This window comes from Triticum aestivum, chromosome 7B, assembly GCF_018294505.1.
Source record: "Triticum aestivum cultivar Chinese Spring chromosome 7B, IWGSC CS RefSeq v2.1, whole genome shotgun sequence".
Lineage (NCBI taxonomy): Eukaryota > Viridiplantae > Streptophyta > Magnoliopsida > Poales > Poaceae > Triticum > Triticum aestivum.
In genome coordinates, this window is record NC_057813.1 from 40,095,606 (window position 1) to 40,118,494 (window position 22,889).

Consider the following 22,889-nt stretch of genomic DNA (forward strand, 5'->3'; position numbering starts at 1 on the left):
TCAAGTTGGCTAATAAGTCGAGAGGGGCACTTAAGCATTCCAATGTGTGGTAGTATCGAGTCATTGGACAACATACATAGAACTCAGTTCTTAAGGACGGTTCCAGTGAGACAACCCACCATGTACTCCTACATGGCCTCTCACCGCTACCTTTACCAAATCGTGTTCACACACTTAACTCTCAGCATCAGAACATATCGTAACACTCCAATTCATTCCCAATGAATCATACCTGACACAACTCTAAGCAATAGCAGGCATAGCATGGTAGGAACACAACAATGGCTTGAATCAACTCCTACACATGCTAGTGGGTTTCAACTATTTACTGTGGCAATGACAGGTCATGCAGAGGAATGGGTTCAACTACCGCAGCACAAAGTAGCATATGAATCGTTGTTGTCCTAATGCAATAACTGAGAGCAGGAGCGAGAGAGTAGGGTTTTATCGAAATGAACAAGGGGGTTTGCTTGCCTGGTAAAACAACAGAGGAGGCACTGCTTCACAGACAGGTACTCTGGAACAGTTCCGGAGCAGGACCTATCGAGAAGGAACGGTGCCGGCAATCAATACACAATCATATGCAACAATATGATGCATGAACATGGCATGTAGATGTGATGCTGTTTGAGCTAATGCAACTAGTAGTCATTTGGTTTGAAGTCCATTTGAACCAAAGGTTCAAATGTATCTCCAAATTAAGCTCCTACATATGCCATAATGTGTTTTCCCATATTCAGCATGTATAAGTTGGTTTTTTCATGCATGAAACTAGTACAGATGGAAAGATTGCATTTTCCTGATAATTTTTCATATATAAATTATTTTAATCTGAGCTACGGTTGAATTGATATGAATTTTTGAAGTTTAAAACAATTTATGGAATTTCCTGATTTAAATTAAATCCAGAAATTATATATTGCGCCAGCATGATGTCAGCACGACGTCAGCGGTCAACTGCGGCTGGCTGGGGTCAAACCTGACGTGTGGGACCCACACGTTAGTGACAGGGGGGTTAAACAGGGTTAGTTTAATCCTAATTAAAAAGATTAGTGGCGCTGGGGCCCACTATCAGTGTCAGGGGGGGTTAATTAAGCGGTGATTAGCACTAAGCTAATCACCTGACGGATCGGGCCCACATGGCAGGGCTCAGGCGACGGGGCTCGCCGCCGGCGACCTCTGGACGTGGCGGAGTCCGCGCCACAGGCCACGGGGACGGCGTCTGAGAGCACCGGGGCGTAGCCCGGGCTTGTCCGCATCCAGGGGAGCAGACGGGAAGCCGCGGGGATGCCGGAGCGAAGCTCGGGGCGGCGGCCGGAGTTCGGCTTCGAGCGGAAATGGGCTGCGGGGCACGGGGAGGCCACCTGAGGGGCTCGGCGGCACCCTCGTGGCACTGGGAGCGCGAAGGGATGCTCGGTTTGGGCGGAGGCGGGCCGAGACGGCGACGGTGACATGGACGGCGGCGAGAGGCTTCGGCCGTGGTGGGGAGCGGCGCTACGGCGCGGAAACGAGGGGGAGAAGAGAGGGGAACGGTGGAGGAGCTCACCGCGGATCCAACGGCGTCGTCGGCGAGCTCGGGGAAGGCTTGGGGCAGCCGGAGCGACGACGACGATCTCGTCGGCCGGAGCTTGAAGACGACGGCGATTGCGATGAAGCGGGGCTCCCCCGGGTTGCTTGCTCGGTGAGGAGGGAGAGGGGGTCGCGGCGGAGCTCGGGGACTCTACGGAGGGGCGAGGGAACGGCAGGGAGCGCATCGTTGGTGAGCTGCGGCGGCGGCAGTGCTTCGGGTGAGAGGGAGAGGGAGCAGGGGAAGGGAATGAGGGCGAGGGAGAGTGCGAGGGGGTCGGGGTGGCTGCGTGGCGTCGTCCGGGGCATCGAGGGCGACGAGAAGGGCGCCAGGCAGGCAGGGAGGGAGGTGGCGTGGCGCGGTGGCGCGCGCGCGCGCCGGGCACGCTCCCCTCCCTCTGTCGAGGACGAAGACGACAGAGGAGGAGGCGGCCTGGGCCACATGCTGGCTGGGCCGGCCTGCTGCTGCTGGGCCAGAGGTGCCAGGCAGAAGCCCAGGTAAGGTTCCCTCTTCTTTTTTTCTGTTTTCTAATTTTTTTCTGACATTTGTTTTGATTTAATAAAATACTAAATCAATTTAATCACCTTATGCCAATTTTTGCAGGAGCTAGATATATTATTCCAGAGCTCCTTTATAAATGGCATAATTTTTGGACCATATTTCATATATATAGAAATATATTTCCAATGCAAATATTTATCGAATTAATCCAAATGGCCAAAAATAAATATCCATGAGCTCCTAAAAATATTGTTTTGATTTTTATCTCTATCCAATATTTCCAGAGAGCAACATGAGCATTTTCTTGGACCCTTTTGGAGAAATTTTTATTTGGGTCATTTTCAAAAATGATTCTGAGGGTTCCACCAATCCTCATTTCAAATTTAAATGAGATTTAAACATGATGCACAAGTGACTAGCTAGTCTAGGTCATACCAGACTAGGGATGTGACAGTTTGGAAGTCTACCTTTAAGACTTACCAGAGTGATTGGGCGGGGACTAGGTGTCCTTAGCTCAAGGGGAATAAGGTGAAGCTGCAGTCTTCTGAGTTGAATCTCAGCCTCCCTAACCAGAAGTACAGTTGTCATAGCAACTGGAACTGGTCGAACAAATCTCTGTCCTCCCGAAGCTACTGGTTCTATCTCTCACTTCTCTTTACTTATAGTTTGTCTTCGTGAAGTCATTGCCTGCTTGACTTATCTGTTTGACTTCACTGTGTGACTGCTTGTCCTGATTGGCTTCATACTATCTTCCATCTTGATCCTTACTACCTAGCTGCTGATAGTCTTCGTGCTTTCACTTCATTGAATACTTGACTATGGCTTGTCTAGTGTAGTCTACCTTCCGCTGTATTCGAATAGTGTCATCTTTATTGGTTGTCTTCGAAACTCCCATGTTTTGAAGACTTTCATAAAAATCGCCTATTCACCCCCCCCCCCGTCTAGTCGATAACTAGCTCTTTCAGGTATTCTTATGCAGTATCGAGGGAGGTTGCACTCAAGATCGCCAGCATGGCATAATTCCATCTGAAAGGTGCTACCTAATTCGTCCACAATCTGTAGTGCCTTTGTATGCACTCTACAGATTTCTAATCCATTAGCAAAATCATAAATGATATCCCAATGGGCAAAATATTCAGCTACTGCAATCAGTTGCACTATAGAGCATGTATAGGATAGCCGACCCTGACAACCTATGTTGCTGAAATCCAAATAAATCCAACGACCAGCGTGTGGTGCAGTATCAATGGGCCTACGGTTTGTTCCAAGGAATCTCAAGTTTAACCATGCATCAACACTTATGCTTGCAGACATATCCACATTGAGAAATGCCAATTCATTCAATGCTTTAGTATTAGGAAGTGCCTGATCCGGTGGACTCCTAGACTGCAAGTGTGCAACTGACAAACAACTGATATACTCTTCCACGACAATCACCTCACAACGAGAAACTTGATGGAAAACCACATCTCTGAATATCCTCAAAACGAGTTCAGAACTGAACCATACAACTTCATGTGATTGACGACATATACCTGAACAGGGCTCCTCCTGATAACTTGCATCTGAGCGAAAGTTGAAAGATGGCCACGGGCTAGGCCTGAATAGGTGTCCACTGTGTCCAGTCCTCACTCGCACAGGTGACGGCCATGGTTGCTGCCCGATTCTGTGCTGTAACGATGGTAGGCATGAGGTTTTGCTCTTGTCCACAAGATGAACAGGCTTCACCCATTCGTCGTCCTGGACTAGACCGTCTGTCGAACACATGGCAAGCACCGGCAAAACAGGGTTGCTGGAGATGATGAGGGCGATGCCATGGTCTGCCTTGCCTATCAATTGGGTGGAGGTGTCAACAGAGAGGGCATCGAGCTCCTGCACGCCGGCCTTAGGGTGAACGGCGATGGTGGTCGTCACAAGAGAAACGACCTCGGCACTAGAGGTCGTTGCCTGCTCCGGGGCGAGCTGCTCGACTGCTTGGTGGATGGGGTTGACCGTGGGCTTGAGGTCGACGGCGGTGGTGGCATCATGGACCTCGTCGACGTTGTTGATGGTATTGACCTGGGTCAAGCATTGCTTCGAACAGGTGATAGGCACCATCGCGATGCAGACTGGGGCTACATCATGGGCGACCTTAGGGATCTCCTGGGCCTTGGTGGTGGAGCCGGAGGCGTCAGGGACAGGCATCGACGTGTTGGCTAAGTTCTCCGGTGAAGTGGTCGCTGATGGTGGGTTGTGGACGAAGGCGGGTGAACTGGTGGCCCAACTGACGTCAAGGGCGTTCAGTTTCTCGGCGAGGGACTTGGTGGCGTTGGTGTAGGCGTCTAGCCTGGTGCCGAGCCGCTCGAGATACTCCTGGAGGAACGGGTCCATGGTTGATTCCGTTAGATGGTGGTGGTGAAAAAAAAATTAGGGGAAGAATTTGGGGAAGGATGGTGCCTGGCTCTGTATACGAGATGTAAGAGTATTGTTGGGGATCTCTCTTCCTTAGATAACAATCACTCAAAGAGGAACAATTTGATGTAGCGATTACAACTGAATACAAGTATCAGGAGGAATAAGGATGAACAGAAAGGAGCAGAGGTAGGAGAAGAGAGGAAGGTAGTCGCCGCTGGGTTCGTCCGTGATCCACTGGATGCCTTGGACGTCATCTCCTCCCACACTCTTATCACCTTGGTCGTTCCAGAATGGGCCAGGCCCGTTTAGCTGGCCCAAGGGGCCAGCCCAAGCATGTGATGGTAGGAGGGCTCCTAACACTATAAGAAACTTGTATCCTACCCTAGCCGCCACGACGACTAGGGTTTATCTACTCCGGTGTCGTCCGTCGCCGTTGAGGTTTTCGATAACCTGCCTGCGCATCCCACCCATCCCACGCCAGCGCTTGGGCTGATAAAGGGGTCGACTTTGTCCTTCCACCCGGCCTCGGCACGGTGCGGTGATCTAGGGTTTGACTGCAGCCATGGCAGGGGCGACTCCTTCCAATGGAGGGGGAAGTACTAGTTCAGGCAGAAGGAAGGGAAAGACTCCGATCGACCTGGAAGCGGCGATGAGGAACATTAAGCTGAAGGAGACTGAGCTGGATGACGTGATCGTTGGCGATGAGGAAATCGCATAATTGTCGAAGGATGCCCGGTGGCTGGCTGTTGCGAGGGTAAACACGACAAAGTAATTCGGTGTTGAATCCTTCAAGAACACAACGATTTTCGCATGGAGACTTGCCAACAAGCCAGAGATCCGCGAGGCAGATGACAATCTTTTCGTCATCCAACTTTTTTTTCTAGGGGATTGGAACAGAGTTATGCACCAGGGTCCTTGGATCTACAGGGGACTTATGGTTGCAATTGAAGAGTACGATGGCAAAGGGAAACCAGATTTGGTTCAGCTCGACCGAGTTCATGTGTGGGCGCAAATTCATGCTACCTCGGAGCTCTACAGGAAGGATATGATAGTAGACCAACTGGCTCGTCGCATAGGCCAAGTGAAGAGCATGGAGATGAACCCTAACCGAGTTTTTGAGGGCAACTATGTCAGGGTCCGGGCGAAGATTAAACTAGCTGATCCCTTGGTGTGTTTTGCCCCATTGAACATCAAAGGGGAAGGGCGAATCCTCTTGCCAGTCAAATATGAGAAGATAGGCTTCTTTTGCGAAGTCTGTGGCGTCCTAGGCCACTCCATGGAGGAGTGCAGTGATGGGGTTCACAGCCCCGAGGAGGTTGAATACGGCGAGTGGATGAAAGCTACTCGGAGACCCATGCTGGAGAGCCAGAACCACGACCCGAGCTAGAACATGGGGAACTTCACACGAGGACATGGACGTGCCCGTGGAGGCGGCCGCGGAAGGAACAATGGAGCCAAGAAACAGTCATCGGAGGAGGACGGTCTGGGGGAGGAAGTTGACAGAAACGTTGATGATGATCTCAAGGATATGGCGGATATCCCTCTTAAGGGCAATGGTGATGATGCAGGGACTGACCGTCCCCAAACCTCGGTTATCCGCAAGATGAACATGGATGAGCAGGTAGCAGCTGAGAGCATCAGGGGTGGCGCGCTGGATGCATCCATGCAAGGGGCAATTATTGTCCCTCCTCCTCCACCACCTTACATCACCCCAAGGGACAGAAAGAAGCAAAAGAACGGAAATTCCCCAAACAAAAGCAACTTGGACAGCATGCCGGGCTCCTCTGAGGAGCGCCGCCGGGTCTAATGAGTCTTTCATGTTGGAACTGTCGCGGGGCGGGCAAACCCGCGACAGTTCGAGAGCTTCGCGATTTTGCGAGGTAGTTTGCCTCGATGGTGCTTTGTATAGTTGAAACTCAACTCCCTAGAGATAGAGTGGAAAACTTGGCAAGCACCCTAGGTTATGATAATGCATATGTTGTTAGTAGCTCTGGTAGAAGTGGTGGTCTCGGTATTTTTTCGAATAATGAAATAAAGATCGAAAATTTTGGTTACTCTGCTTATCACATAGATGATCATGTTACTTTGCCTGGTGCTACACCATGGCGGCTCACAGTGATGTACGGCGAATCACAAGTCAGTGAAAGAGGCAAGACTTGGGACGTGTTAAGATCTCTCGCTGAAGATAATGATCTGCCATGGTTATGCTTTGGTAATTTCAATAAAGTATTGAGTTTCAGTGAACATGATGGGGTTGGTCATTGTTGCATGACACAGGTGAATGGTTTTAGGGACGCTGTTGATACATATGACCTTATTGATCTAGGCTTCTCGGGAAAAAGCTGGACTTTTGAGAAGAGAGTAGCCGGAGGTACATACACGCGAGTGCGCCTCGATAGGGCACTTGCCATTGCATCATGGTCCAGCATGTATCTAGGGGCCGAGTTGTCTCATAAATCTGCCACCACATCGGATCACATATTGATTTTTCGACAACTCTCACCGGAAGGTAATCAGCCATGGCAAGCTAGACCTTTCAGATACGAGATGATGTGGGAATCTCATGAGGGTTTTCAGGCGACCACTGAACAACACTGGCAAGGCCCAGGGGCAACCACGGTTGCGGAATTGTGTGCAAAGATTAAAATGCTGTCAACAAATCTCAAACGTTGGGACCGAACTACGTTTGGCAATGTGAAGGAAGAGATCCGATCTCTAAAGCTTCAGCTAGAGAGCATGTGTGCGGACCCATCAAGGACGGCACCTACTCGTCAGGAGGAGAAAGTGAAAGATCGCTTGATCGAGCTCTATCACAGAGAGAAGGTCATGTGGCATCAAAGATCGCGAATAACATGGCTTGCGGTGGGCGACATGAACACCAAGTTCTTTCACCTACGGGCCAGTAGGTGGCGCCTTAAGAACAAGATAAAAAGTTTGCTAAGACATGATGGTACTACAGTAGAAGATGCAGTAGAGATGGAGAGTATGGTCACGGCCTTCTACAAAAATCTGTTCACATCGGAGGGACAACGAACACGCATGAAGTGATTGACGTGGTTCCCCGCAAAGTCACTAACAAGATGAACCAGCGGCTGATGAGCGAGTACAACAGAGAGGAAATCAAAACGGTGTTGTTTCAGATGGCTCTTACTAAAGCTCCAGGATCTGATGGGTTCCTGGTGCATTTTTTCAGAGACATTGGGAGCTCTGTGGGGATGAAGTATCTACTATCATTCTGAAAATCTTAAGGGGTGAGGAAGAAGTTGAGGAGTTGAATGATACTATCCTAGTTCTCATCCCTAAGGTAACCAATCCCACACTTTTGTCACAGTTCCGTCCTATAAGTCTATGTAATGTACTCTACAAGATTGCGTCGAAAGTTATGGCAAACAGGCTGAAGTCGATTCTTCCTATGATCATATCGAAGGAGAAATCGGCCTTTGTGGCGAGGAGGTTGATCACGGATAACATCATCTCTGTGTATGAGTGTTTAAATTTTATGAAGAGGAACAGATCAAAGAGGAATGGGTTTTGTGCTCTTAAAGTCGACATGATGAAGGCCTATGACCGTTTGGAATGCGACTACCTCCGTGCTATCATGTCTAAACTGGGTTTTGCGCCGGCTTGGGTCAACTCAGTTATGAGGATGGTATGTTCAGTCAAGTTTTCGGTTATGTTCAATGGAAAGAAACTTGAGAAATTCACACCTTCACGAGGACTCCGACAGGGGGATCCAATATCACCTTACCTTTTCTTGCTGGCAGCAGAGGGCCTTTCGTGCCTTTTAAAAAACCAGACAGAGTCATCTCCAGTGCATGGGATCAAAGTGGCAGATACGGCGCCGCCGGTAAGCCACCTTCTTTTTGCAGATGGCAGCCTGTTGTTCGTCAAGGCTAGTGTTGAGGGGGCTATTCAGGTATCTTCTTTGTTGGAATCATACTGCAATGCTTCAGGACAGAAAATAAACTTGGATAAATCTTCAGTGTTTTTTAGCAAAGGCTGCTCGCAGGGTATTAAAGAGAGCATGAAAAATACCCTGAATGTTCACAACAAGAGTCTCTCAGAAAAGTACTTGGGCATGCCTGCGGATGTCGGGAGCAGCAAAAACGGGGCCTTCAAATATTTGAAGGATAGAGTTTGGAACAAAGTTAAGGGATGGATGGAAAAGGTTTTGTCATCCGGAGGGAAAGAAGTACTTATAAAGTCTGTAGCTCAATCTATCACGGTTTACTCTATGGCTTGCTTCAAGCTACCTCGGGGCCTCTGACTTCACATTAACTCCATCATACGTAAGTTTTGGTGGGGGAGTAAACGGGGTGAAAGGAAGACAAATTGGGTCTCCTGGGAGAAGATGACAAGGCCGAAATATGAAGGTGGTCTGGGTTTTAGGGACATTGAGTTGTTTAACCTTGCGTTGCTGGCAAGACAGGCATGGAGAATCCTACAAGCACCTCAATCACTAAGTGCAAAAATTCTGAAAGCGTGATACTTCCCAACTATAGACTTTCTTGATGCTTCACTAGGTAGCCAACCATCTCAAATATGGCGAGCAATCATCAAGGGAAAGGAGATCCTCTCACAGGGCCTTATCAAACGTATAGGTGATGGTAAAGATACTTTGATATGGCAGCATAACTGGGTACAAAAAGATGCGTCGCTCAGACCAATAGTTTGCTTGAGCCAACATCGGCCACAGTTGGTGTCCGAACTTATTGACAGCGCCAATGCCGGGTAGAAGTAGGACGTAGTTCGTGCAACTTTCCTCCCAATAGATGCGGAAGTGATCCTCAATATTCCGCTAGCCACAAGACAATGCAGAGATTCTTGGGCTTGGGCTCATGAACACAAGGGCTCCTTCTCTGTTCGCTCGGCATATCGGATGCTCATCAATACGAAGCTAAGGCGGGAGGCTTGGCTCGAAGGACGATCAGGCCCGGCTGACAGGTCGAGAGAGGAAGCTAGCTGGACCAATATCTGGAAGGTTGCGGTGCCATCAAAACTAAAGGTTTTCCTGTGGAGACTTGCACAATGTTCTATACCCACGGCGGATGTCCTTTGTCATCGTAATATGTCCACATCGTCGCGTTGTGCCATCTGTGGAGAGGAGGATTCATGGATGCATTCACTAATTACGTGTACAATGGCGCGTTGTGTATGGGCGCTAGGTGACCCGGAGCTGGTTGAGCATGTTATATCAACAGCAGAACCGAATGCAAAGGCTTGGCTCTTCAGTATGCAAGAATCGATGCCTCATGCCGAGTTCACGAAGCTAACCGTGACACTATGGGCTATATGTGGGGCGCGGCGAAAGCTAATCCACGAAGGGGAGCACCAGAGCCCGATGGGGACTCATTCATTTATCACACGGTTTCTGGCAGATTTGAGTATTGCTTCCATGTCACATGAAATAACGAAGCCCAGAGAAGCCCCAGACCGGGCGCCAGTTTGGATACCAACACCGGCGGGTCATCACAAGGTAAATGTCGATGCTGCTATTTGTAAACACCCTCCTGTGGGGGCTGCTAGTGCGGTTTGTCGGGATCAATCAGGAGCATATGCTTGTTTAGCAGCGATGGTATTCCATGGTATGACTGATCCGAACATACTGGAAGCTCTGGCATGCCGTGAGGCTATTGCATTAGCCAGGGATCTTTCACTTACTCATTTGAGGGTGGCTTCTAATTGCCTTTCGGTGGTCAAGGACATACATACTGGTACTATGGGTGTCGGTGTCAAAACCGGCGGATCTCGAGTAGGGGGTCCCGAACTGTGCGTCTAGGCGGATGGTAACAGGAGACAAGGGACACGATGTTTTTACCCAGGTTCGGGCCCTCTTTATGGAGGTAAAACCCTACTCCTGCTTGATTAATATTGATGATATGGGTAGTACAAGAGTAGATCTACCACAAGATCAGAGAGGCTAAACCCTAGAAGCTAGCCTATGGTATGATTGTTGTTCGTCCTACGGACTAAAGCCCTCCGGTTTATATAGGCACCGAAGAGGGTTACGGTTACACAGAGTCAGTTACAATGGTAGGAGATCTACATATCCATATTACCAAGCTTGCCTTCCACGCCAAGGAAAGTCCCATCCGGACACAGGACGAAGTCTTCAATCTTATATCTTCATAGTCCAGGAGTCCGTCCAAAGGTGATAGTTCGGCTATCCGGACACCCCCCTAATCCAGGACTCCCTCAGTAGCCCCTGAACCAGGCTTCAATGACGACGAGTCCGGCACGCATATTGTCTTCGGCATTGCAAGGCGGGTTCCTCCTCCGAATACTTCATAGAAGATTTTGAACACAAGGATAGTATCCGGCTCTGCAAAATAAGTTCCACATACCACCGTAGAGAGAATAATATTTACACAAATCCAATCTGCTGACGTATTTTGTGGTGTGACATCACACCACGGCCAAGCCTTTATTCGAATCGTTTTTACTGTCCCACCTCAGCGCGTTTAGCAAGGCAGTTTCCTTGGCACGTCTTGTCAAACCAGAGATCGTCTCCCCTTATTCTGGGATTCTCATCAATACGGGCGTGGGTAACCCAACCGCGCCATTGATTATGGCGCTTGGGAGATAAGCGAGTTTTACCAGGCTAGTGGGGACGCATAGCTTCGTCCGACCATATAAGGGGATAAGGATCCACCTTTTTACCTACGCCTTTTTCCTCCTTCGCTCATCCATTTCCGCGCACTCGAGCCCTAGCGCCCAAGTCCGCATATCCCACCTCAACCTTCTCCAGCCATGTCCGGAGCGGGAGGCAAGTGGATGGCCTCCTCCGTCACGGAAGGGCACATCAAAAAGCTTCGGAAGGCCGGATACTTGTCCAACGACATCGCGCATCGGCTCCCCGACAAGGGGCAGCTCATCCCCCCCCCCAGGCCCCATGAGAGGGTGGTGTTCTTCACCCACTTCCTCCGCGGACTAGGTTTTCCACTTCGCCCATTTGTCCGGGGGCTCATGTTCTACTACGGCCTGGATTTCCACGATCTGGCCCCGAATTTCATCCTCAACATCTCGGCCTTCATCATCGTGTGTGAGGCCTTCCTCTGCATCCAGCCCCACTTCGGCTTATGGCTGAAGACCTTAAATGTCAAGCCGAAGCTAGTGGGCGGCCGCCAAGCGGAGTGCGGAGGTGCCATGGTGGGCAAGATGGCCAACGTCCTATGGCTTGAGGGCTCCTTCGTGGAGACCATAAAGGGGTGGCAATCGGGGTGGTTCTACATCACCGAGCCGCGCGACCCTAAATGGGCAACGGCCCCCGAATTCCGATCTGGCTTCCCTACATGGCTCACCTCCTGGAAAGAAACGGGCTTGACGTGGGGTAATTCGGAAGAGCTGACCGAACTTCAAACCTGCGTCCAAACCCTGGTGAACAAGAAGCTCAAGCTTGTCAATGTAGTCCAGATCATGCTCATCCACTGGATCCTCCCGTGCCAACAACGGGCCTTCAGCTTGTGGGAGTTTGATCCGGCACAGCACCAAACCTTGAGCAGGCTCTTCGACACTATGTACAAAGATGCCTGGAAGGTGCTGTTCAAGGGCGCCGAGGCTCCCGCATCCGCTACCGAAGATCGCGGATTCAGCTGACAGCGTCAAGCCAGCGAGGTAAGCTACTTTACCCTTTACGGGACTCTCGTTTTCCATAGTTTGACTCTATGCGGGATCTAAACTCCATTGCCTTTGACAAGACTGGCAGAAGACGTCTGGGCAGATTGACTGCCCGGCTCCCTTGCCAAAAGATCTAGTGGACGCCCGATTGACGGGGCTGCTGGTTCCGGCACCTCACGTGGTGCCGGAGAAGAAGGCCAAGAAGAAGGCCACGGGAACTCGAAGGAGTTCCCGGCACCAGGTGTTGTCGGACTCATCATCTGATGACTCCGAGGCGGACTCCTCCCGTGAAGACGAGGAGGAGGAAAAAGAGGCCTCTCCCCCAGCGGGGGAGAGAAGAAAAGGAAGGCCGCCCCAACTGGGGAGGCCGGAGGGTCCAAGAAGTGAAGGACCCTTCCTCCGGACTACTCCACCAACACCGACGACGGCGAGGAGGAGTGGCCACCGAGGGCTAAGCCCCTGGCGAAATCGTAAGTGTCCGGATATCAGAATAACTCATGGTGTTTCATTTGTCGCACAAAATCTCCTAACGCCGAATATAACCCTGCAGCCCGCCCAAGGACGGGCTCGACGCTTCCTGGATTCGTCGGACATGAATAGCACCTCGCTTCCGGCTGCCTCCTCTCCTCGCGCTGCGGATGACACCGAGGTGGGGCCTCAAAAGGGGCCCCGCCAGGAGGAGGTGGTCCAGAAGGTGCCGCAAGGCGCCGCAAGGCAACCTCCCGGACTCCAAGCGCAAGGGGGATAAAACCCCAAAGGGCTCTAAGTCCGGCCCTGGGCCGCACTCCGCATCGGAACCTTCAGTGATTCCGGAGTCCGATAGGCGGCCCCTTCGTAAGAAGGGCAAGACTGCGACACCGGTGACCTCCGTCCAACCGGAGGCACCGGATAATTTGTTGGAGGCGCTTAACGGCGCCTCCATCGACGAGGAGCACCGCACTATTATGAGTGTGGTGATCTAGAAAGTTCAGTCCGCCGAAAGTGGGCTGACTGAAGCCTGTGCCAGCCTTCTAACAGGCTTTGAGGTAAGTATTTAAGATATGTAAAAATGTTACCACATAGACAATAGCCCCTGATGCTCTGTTTGGTGTTCGGAAAGAAAAGCCGAACTGAGGATCTAAAAGATTTATGCAGGAGTCTAACATAGGTATGTCAATATGGGAATGCAGGCTGCACTGCTGACCTATGCCGCACTGACTGCGGAGGTCAATGCATTGAAGCAGAGCCTCGAGCGGTCCGAGAACGAGCTCGGACTTGCCAAAAAGTAGCTCAAGGACAGGGAAGGTAAGTAATACCTTATGAAAGTATATAAAAGATGTGGTTGCCAAAAATGACAGGAATAACGTGAGTATTGCAGGGGCTACGAACGAGGTGGCGACCCTGAAGGAAGCGGTGTCCAAGGCCGAAAGCAATGCAGCCGCAGAGCGCACCGAGCGAGAGAAGCAGGAGGCGCGGGTGGCGGAGGTGCGACAACATCTCCAGGCTCTCGTGGAAAAAACACGAGAGTTTGGAGCGTGACTCAAAGACTCGAGAGTCCGAGCTCGCCTCGGCCCTTGAGAGCGCCAAGGCCGCTAAGGCCGAAGCCCAAAAAGCCCTCCAGGAAATTGAGGCATTGAAGAAGATAGCGGCGGGTAAGGCATTCTTTATGCAAAGCAAGCACGTGAAAGTGAATTATCTGTTACTTACCCAAATCCGGAGCTCTCCAGGAGCATTCGCAGATCTGCCCCGCAGTGTGTCCGATGCTGCCGTGTTCTACCGAGCCGAGGAGGGGAGTTCGACGGAGAAGGTGTTCTGGTCTCAGTATGCTGAGGCTGGTCACCCGGTGCCCTTGAGCGACCAGCTGAAGCAGCTGGTCGAGCTCCATAAGGTGGCCGAACAGGCCATGAAGGGCCTCATAGTTCGGCTGTGGCCTAAGGAAGCCATGCCTGGGAGCTACTTCGGGCTAGTGAGGCGGCTGGTGGACGCCTGTCCATGGATTGAAGTCGTCAAGCGCTCCGTCTGCATCGAAGGTGCCCGTAGGGCCCTTGCCCGTGCTAAAGTGCACTGGGGCAAGATGGACGCTGAGAAGCTTGTGACGGACAGACCACCGCCGGGCAAGGAGTATCGCAAGCCCGAGATGTATTATGAGGGCGTCCTGAAGGGTGCCCGCCTTATAGCGGGTGAATGCTCCAAAGATGTAATTTTTGAGTAAACTCGCATTTGTTATCCTGTACGCTGAAAACTTGTTCATATGCGCTAAGCAACGCTTGTGAATTTAAAATAGTACCTTCTGTGCGGCCGTTTATTAAATTTGAGAGATGGCAAGTCGTCGGCTTCTGCCCCCATGCCACGAGTGCTGGGGTGTTCGGGATAAATTTGAGCGCTCTTTTTCCCATTCTTGGGTCCTTCAAGGGAGGCGCTCAACGCAATGAACGAGGCAACCGGACTATAATGCTTGAACACTCTCACTTAGCCATAGAATTCTATAATTTTAAATTTCGGCGAAGCCCCTAGTATTCGGAAGACCGAGTTCGGGGCACTATCCACGCCTGGGCCGGACAAAGCCAACTCCTCGCTCTAAGCGGCATAAGTCTTTAGGGACTCGAAAACCTCTCGAACAGCGACCGGCTCTCGCCCTATCATGACGGTCAGTTTTAGCTTTCTCCACTGAGGTGCTTAACCCAGCTCAACCGGGGCACAATCATAGTGGTTCTCCCAGCGCTACCTTAGCCGATATAACGGAACGTAAGGTACCAAAACATGGGAGCCGGGCAAACCCAACTATTGACCCAAGACATGATTCGGAGCCGATGCATATAATGCTATAAGTTCAGGGTGCCGAACTTGTGAAAGTGTTCGGACTTATCACACCATATTTTGGGGTACTTAAGCCCCTGGTGTATTTGGCAGTACCAAAGTGTACGGGTGCAACATGTCATAAGTGAACATATATAGATAAAAAAAGGAATGCAATAATAGGCAGAAGCTATGTATTGTTTATTTAAAAAGGCTGCAGTAAAAGCAGAACGACACAAATAGTGCGATAAGCAATGGACGGGACTATTTGACATGTCCCCCTCCAGGGGCGAGCTGCGGGATGATATGTGAAACAAGTATACTGCTCGTTATAGAGACCACCTGGACACTCGGCGTAGCTTTCTGCTTCCCTGGCTGTTGCATCGTGTGTTCGGCGATTCTACTGCCGGACAGGGCTTCTTGAGAAACGAGTCCTAAAAGTAAGAGAAAAAAGAATGACACAATCGGCAGCCCCTGGTGCTGCTGAGCCGCATTCTGGGCCTGCCATGGTCGTGCCCCTCCCCCTATGCCCATGGTATTTTCAGCGCGTAATTATGTACGCGTAGTACTGGTTTCGCAATTTCGCGAGGGCTGGGGTTGGGGCCGCATTGCTACGCGTGCTCGGGATGTGCCAGGCGGTCTTGTTGTAGGTTACTCTGGGCGCGCTTGACGGTGTCCGGACGTTTAATAGCCGGACTCGAGGATTGCCTTGAGAGGCTGCTTTGTACTTTCGCCGCGAGGGCCGCCGTATGCTCCTCCGTTCGGAGAGAGCGTTCGGTGTTTCCGTTGACTGTAATGACTCCTCGAGGGCCTGGCATCTTGAGCTTGAGGTATGCATAGTGCGGCACCGCATTGAACTTTGCAAATGCGGTTCGTCCGAGCAGTGCATGATAGCCGATGCGGAACGGGACTATGTTGAAGATTAACTCCTCTCTTCAGAAGTTAGCGGGGATCCGAAGACCACTTCAAGTGTAACTGAGCCTGTACAGTTGGCCTCTACACCTGGTATGACGCCTTTAAAGGTCGTCTTTGTGGGTTTAATCCTTGAGGCGTCTATGCCCATTTTGCGCACTGTATCCTGATAAAGCAGGTTCAGGCTGCTGCCTCCGTCCATCAGGACTCTAGTGAGGTGAAATCTGTCAATGATTGGGTCTAGAACCAATGCGGCGAATCCGCCATGGCGGATGCTAGTGGGGTGGTCCATTTGATCAAAAGTGATCGGGCAGGAGGACCATGGATTAAACTTTGGGGCGACTGGCTCCATCGCATATACGTCCCTTAGTGCACGCTTCCGCTCCCTTTTGGGTATGTGGGTTGCGTATATCATGTTCACCGTCCGCACTTGTAGGGGGAAGCCCTTCTGTCCTCTATTGTTCGGTGGCCGGGGCTCCTCCTCATCGTTGCTATGCAGCCCCTTGTCATTGTTTTCGGCATTTAACTTGCCTTCCTGCTTGAACACCCAACAATCCCTGTTGGTGTGGTTGGCTAGTTTTTCGGGGGTGCCGTGTATCTGGCACGAGCGGACGAGTATTCGGTCCAAGTTGGACAGGCCCGGAGTATTTCTTTTGAATGGCTTTTTCCGCTGACTGGGTTTAGAGCCTCTGAATCTGGCATTGACTGTCGTATCTTCAGCATTATTGCCGTTAATGTGGCACTTGTGCTTGTTGCGACGCGACCTGCCGTTGCTGTCCTTGGTATCCGAATTACCAGGTCTCTTGGTCATGTTTTTACTACGAGCTAGCCAGCTGTCCTCTCCCACGCAAAAGCGGGTCATGAGTGTTGTGAGGGCTGCCATGGATTTCGGCTTTTCCTATCCTAGGTGCCGGGCAAGCCACTCATCGCGGATGTTATGTTTGAAGGCTGCAAGGGCCTCTGCATCCGGACAGTCGACGATTTGATTTTTCTTGGTTAGGAACCGTGTCCAGAATTGTCTGGCCGATTCCTCTGGCTGCTGAATTATGTGGCTTAGGTCATCGGCGTCTGGTGGTCGCACATAGGTGCCCTGGAAGTTGTTGAGGAATGCGGCTTCCAGGTCTTCCCAACAACCAATTGACTCCGCTGGCAAGCTGTTAAGCCAATGTCGAGCTGGTCCTTTAAGCTTGAGTGGGAGGTATTTGATGGCATGTAGATCATCACCGCAGGCCATGTGGATATGAAGGAGTTAGTCCTCGATCCATACCACAGGATCTGTTGTGCCATCGTATGATTTGATGTTTACGGGTTTGAAACCCTCGGGGATTTGATGATCCATTACTTCATCTGTGAAGCATAGTGGGTGTGCGGCGCCCCTGTACTGGGCTATATCACGACGTAGCTCAAATGAGCTTTGTCTGTTGTGTTCGGCTCGGCTGGATTTGCTGTATCCGGCATGACGGTTATCGTCATGTGTAGTGAGGCGCCCACGTGATCCGTAGATCAATCTTGTTTGCCTTGCCTTGTCCTCCAATATATCTCGTAGGTCTGGCGCATTTCCCCGTGCCTTGGTACTTTTTGAGCGACGTCGGGGTGCGGCTTGAGTGGAGGGCCGAGAGGCCTCTCTGTCGCGGCCACGAGGTGGCCGGTCGGCCACATCATGCGCTGGTGATGTAGGTTTGGGTGCTTCCTCCTCTAATCGGGGTAGCAGCCTGCGTTTTGGGTAGCTCTTGGAGGGGCGTTCGAGTTCATACTCTTCGGCCGCAAGGACTTCAGTCCATCTGTCAGCTAGCAAGTCTTGGTCAGCTCTAAGTTGTTGCTGCTTTTTCTTGAGGTTGCTTGTCGTGGCCATAAGCCTGCATTTGAAAGGCTCCTGTTCGACTAGATCCTCAGGCACGACAAATTCGTCGTCGTCGAGGCTTGCCTCGTCTTCGGAGGGAGGCATGTAATTATCGTCCTCTACCTCTCTATCTGCCGCTCTCTCATGAGGGCTGGCTTCTCCATCCTCCTGCGCTGAATCCTGCTGGAGGGGGTTGTCTTCGGCACTTTCCGGGGTGTTATTGTCTCCCGTGCCGGAATCACCGTTTTTGCTGTGGCGGGATTTAGAGTGGCGCTGCTGACGCCGGCGCTTAGGCTGTTTCTTGGAGGGGTCATCCTCCGTTGTTCCATCGCCATTCCCATCTTTTGAGATGTCCACCATGTATATGTCGTATGATGAGGTGGCCTTCTAGTGCCCTGTAGGCGCTGGTTCTTGGTCGTCTCCTGCATCGTCGTCCATACCGTCGATGTCTTTGGAGTCGAAGTTGAGCATGTCGGTTAAATCATCGACAGTGGCTACGAAGTGGGTGGTGGGTGGGCTTTGAATTTCTTCGTCGTCCGCATCCCAACCTTCCTGACCATAATCCGGTCAGGGATCTCCTGATAAAGAGAGAGACTTTAGCGAATTCAGGGTGTCGCCAAAGGGCGAGTGCTGAAAGATGTCCGCGGCAGTGAACTCCATGATCGGCGCCCAATCGGATTCGATAGGCAGGGGCGCGGAAGGTTTGGAGTCCGGAGAGGAGTCCGGCACCTTGGAGTCACGAGCTTCGCAAAGGACATGGTTGGTGTTCGGCTCAATCGTCGTAGAGATAGCAACCCCTGAGGCGGTGTCCAGCCACCCGTCCTCGATCGGCGCAGTCGCCTCCGAGCTAAGGGTCGGAGCGTACACTTGTGCGGCCTCCAGGGCACTGTCCGGCGGCAGAGCTAGATCATGCCCATCGTGACAGTGCAGCGCGCTTGGCTGTGGCTCGAACCCGTCGAAGATCAAGTCTCCGCGGACGTCAGCCGTATAGTTCAAACTTCCAAATCTGACCTGATGGCCAGGGGCGTAGCTTTCAATCTGCTCCAGATGGCCAAGCGAATTGGCCCGCAGTGCAAAGCCGCCGAATACGAAGATCTGTCCGGGGAGAAAAGTCTCACTCTGGACCGCATTGTTGTTGATGATCGGAGGAGCCATCGGGCCTAAAGATGACGACACAGAGGAACTCTTAATGAAAGCACCAATGTCGGTGTCAAAACCGGCGGATCTCGGGTAGGGGGTCCCGAACTGTGCGTCCAGGCGGATGGTAACAGGAGACAAGGGACACGATGTTTTTACCCAGGTTCGGGCCCTCTCGATGGAGGTAAAAATCTACTCCTGCTTGATTAATATTGATGATATGGGTAGTACAAGAGTAGATCTACCACGAGATCAGAGAGGCTAAACCCTAGAAGCTAGCCTATGGTATGATTGTTGTTCGTCCTACGGACTAAAACCCTCCGGTTTATATAGGCACCAAAGAGGGTTAGTGTTACACAGAGTCGGTTACAATGGTAGGAGATCTACATATCCGTATCGCCAAGCTTGCCTTCCACGCCAAGGAAAGTCACATCCGGACATGGGACGAAGTCTTCAATCTTGTATCTTCATAGTCCAGGAGTCCGGCCAAAGGTCATAGTCCGGCTATCCGGACACCCCTAATCCAGGACTCCCTCAATGGATACAATTGCTCCAATCGTGCAGGAGATCATCGACTCGAGCAGGGAGTTTCAGTCTTGTTCTTTCACCCATGAGAGACGTCTTTCTAACAAGGAGGCTCATGGCTTAGCTCGACATGCTTTACATTTAGGGGAGGGTAGCCATGTATGGCTGTTACACCCTTATGATACTTCTATTATTCCTGTAATTCGCTCTATTGATCAATAAAGTAAAGCATGTTTCTCAAAAAAAATGTCATAAGCCTGGGACGGCTGGGAGAGCAAAAATGCTACGACGATGAACTAACTACATAAATTACTTACGAAATGAAGTCTCCTTAATCTCACTAATCTCTCCCCTGAATTTCAGGTGCGCCTTGTGCAGTCCAATCAAACAAGCCCACATCACCTCCTACGTAAATTTCCTAGTAGCAAATTTTAGGTAGGTCTAGCAAAGCTCCGGAGAGAGAGCCACGGGTGGCTTAGTACCGAGTTATGATTATGGGGCTAACGTGTCAAGTTCTTGTTGGATATTAGGGGAAGTGTGGTTCACTCCTGAAAATCAGTGGGAGAAGAGATTAACGAGAGATGATTCCAGCCTGTAATTTTCTGTAAGTGTAGAATTATTGGACAATTGGCAATTTGGCATATAACGCCAGGTGGTGAATGAGATACTCGATTACTTTATTTTTGTGTAGGCATCAACTTGACACTAAATAAATAAACCGAGCCCCTGCTCAGCTCCGACCAGTATGTTATAAAAATCATAGCTGCAGCCAAAATATATGAACCGAACTCATACAAGTAACGAAAATCAAGGTCTTCCTTGTAGCAGCGCTGGGCTGGGCAGATCGATAGCAATGAGCGTTGTGGTGAGCAAGTCCTCGCCGGTGGTCGTGTACCCCGCCGAACCTCAGGCGCCGGCCGGCGACGTCCAACTCTCCTCTTTCGACCAGCGCATCCCGCCTTTCGCGTGCACACTGCTCCTCATGTTCGACCATCCGATCGACAATCCCATCGAGACCATCAAGCGGGCGCTGTCGCGAGCGCTCCTCCACTACCGCCCTGTGTGCGGCCGCCTCGCCGGAGCCGATCACCGCATCGTGTGCACCGACGAGGGCGTGCCGTTCGTGGGGGCGTCCGCCGGCTGCGCCCTGGATCTGGAAAAGGTCACTCCGGCGCTGCTCGCGGATCTCGCCGTCGCCTACGCTGGTCCTTTTTGCCGGCGCGCCGACCCGCTGCTGCAGATGCAGGTCACGGAGTTCTCCTGCGGCGGCTTCGTCGTCGGGGTCACGTCGAACCATGTCCTGGCCGACGGCATCGGGATTGGGCAGTTCCTGCAGGCCGTCGGCGAGCTCGCCCGCGGGATGCCGCGGCCGTCCGTCATCCCGGTCAGGTCGGCCGCCGCGATCCGGGATCTCCCTCCGCCCACGGCCACGGCGGAGGAGAGGCGCTCCTTGATGAAGCCCAAGGAGAAGGAGGGCCAGGGCGCCTTTCTCTACATTATCGTCCCGTCGAGCCTCATCGGCCGCGTCAAGGCCAAGTGCGCCTGCACGCTGTTCGAAGCCGTCACGGCGGTGCTGTGGCGGTGCCGGACACGCGCGGCCATCCAAGACCCGGAGGCCCCCGCGCCGCTCGTCTTCCCAAACAACGCGCGCGAGCTCTTCGGCGCGCACGACGGCTACTACGGCAACTGCACCATCATGAAGTCGGTGCGAGCGACGCGCGCCCAGGTGGCCGACGGCGACATCAGGGACGTGGTGCGGCTCATCAGGCGCGGCAAGGAGACTCTGCTGGAGGCCGAGGCCGAGGGCGGCGGCGCGGAGACCGGGGAAGACCTGTACAACAGGCTGGCCGTGTCGAGCTGGCGGCGCATCGGGTTCGACGCGGCCGACTTCGGCGGCGGCACGCCGGCGCGGGTGATGTGGCACGAGGACCGGATGGTGGTGCCGGAGTGCATCGTGTGCCCGCCGTGGAAGGGCAAGGACGGGGTCAACGTGCAGTCACTCTGCGTCAGGCCAGAGCACGCCGCCTCCTTCCTGGCCGAGCTCGCCGCAATGTGATGTGATCCCCTGCTCGTTCTTCACCCCGCCCCGCTCCCGACCACAGCTGCCCAAACGTAGAATCCAGCCAAAGTATGTGAAGGTCTCTTTGAGATGAAAACAAATACTAGTAGTAGTACGAATTTCAGATGAAAACAGACCTCTCTTTGCAATGTATCCGAATAAAAGAGCAAATTCGTTTAGTTCCTGTACATTATAGAAGAAGCATCACTTTTTTATCAACAAAAAGTGAGTACTATGCCAAAAAAGTACTATGTCATTGGATACACATTTCAATGAACTTTCTGATGTTGTACTTTTTACGACATATAAACCATATTTTGTAGATCAAAATTATATAAGTTAAATATTAACATGAAAAATAAAATGGCCTTGTATATAGAAATAGAGGGAGTAGAACAAACGAGGAGTAGTTTGATAGATACGGAAAGCAAACACTACACTCATCGAGATTCTTGAAGAGGAGTGGTTGCCCCTCTGTCCTATGGTTGTGCGGTTTCGCAAATAAATTAACTGTTACTCTCTTCATTTCATAATGTAGTTTGTCCTTGCTTTTTGAGATTTAAGTTTATCATCGAAAATTATATCATTAAAAATTTAAGTTTGACCATAAATTTAACTAACATGGGACACTGCTGGTATAATTTTTGCTCCCGCTGTGGTCGCTCACGTTGGTTAAATTTATGATCAAACTTAAATCTCGAAAAGCGCGGGCGCACTACATTATGAAGTGGAGGGAGTACATGTTTTAAGGGTACAGAAGCCTATGCATGGATGGATGCACCGAGTCAACTCGATATTACCCCCTTCATTTGAATGAATAAGGCGTGTTACCTTAAAATTTAACTCTGACCATAAATTAGACTAACCAAACGTGGATTATATGTGATAAAAATTATACCGTTAAATTTGTATTGAAAGAAGTTGTTAGTAGTATATATTGTTGATCTAATATATGATCAAAGTAGGATTGGATTTTGGTAAGCGTGCACGCCTTATTAATTGGAATGAAGGAAGTAAAATTTAAACCAAATTATTCATGCAATTACATCAAATTATTCTCGGAAGTTCGCCCAAGAACCTATTCCTGAAGTTCTTGGGAGAAGCCGCCGACGGGTATGAGCAAGCTGAACATCGACGCGTCATATTTTTAGGACGGCACTGATGCTATTGCTGTTGGATTGCTGTTGTGCTTCGCAGTCAAAGAGGAGAAGCAGTGGCTGGTGTGACTGAGTTGTTCGAGCATGTACTCGACACAGCTACCGCAGAAGCTCTTGCCGTACCAAGAGGCTTTCCCTAAAAAAACTCTTAGATTTTAAATTTAAGGGTACGTCTACATCTCAAGTCGGTGTCTCAAGTCGGTGTACCTTTTCCTATGTTGAAGTTATATTGGTGATGTGGTAAGAGCAACTCCAACGGGCCGACTCAAACGGACGGCGCTTTTGTCCGTTTTTTGTCTGTTTGGGTCGGCCGCCCGCCCGTCGTCCGTCCTCTTTTAGATTTGGGTCGGCAGCGCGCCCAACGCGCCGATCCATTTCATGACCGTGCGCTTTTTTAGATCATGC

The 22,889-nt window shown here is 51.2% G+C and overlaps 1 protein-coding gene across 1 annotated transcript; it reads left to right on the top strand.

The window, feature by feature from the left end:
- Positions 1-20,037: 20,037 nt before the first annotated feature.
- On the top strand, positions 20,038-21,562 carry LOC123160047 (acyl transferase 15). The gene has a single exon (XM_044577871.1). It carries the CDS (start codon positions 20,047-20,049, stop codon positions 21,322-21,324), a length of 1,278 nt encoding a protein of 425 aa, XP_044433806.1. The 5' UTR covers positions 20,038-20,046; the 3' UTR covers positions 21,325-21,562.
- Positions 21,563-22,889: the final 1,327 nt, after the last annotated feature.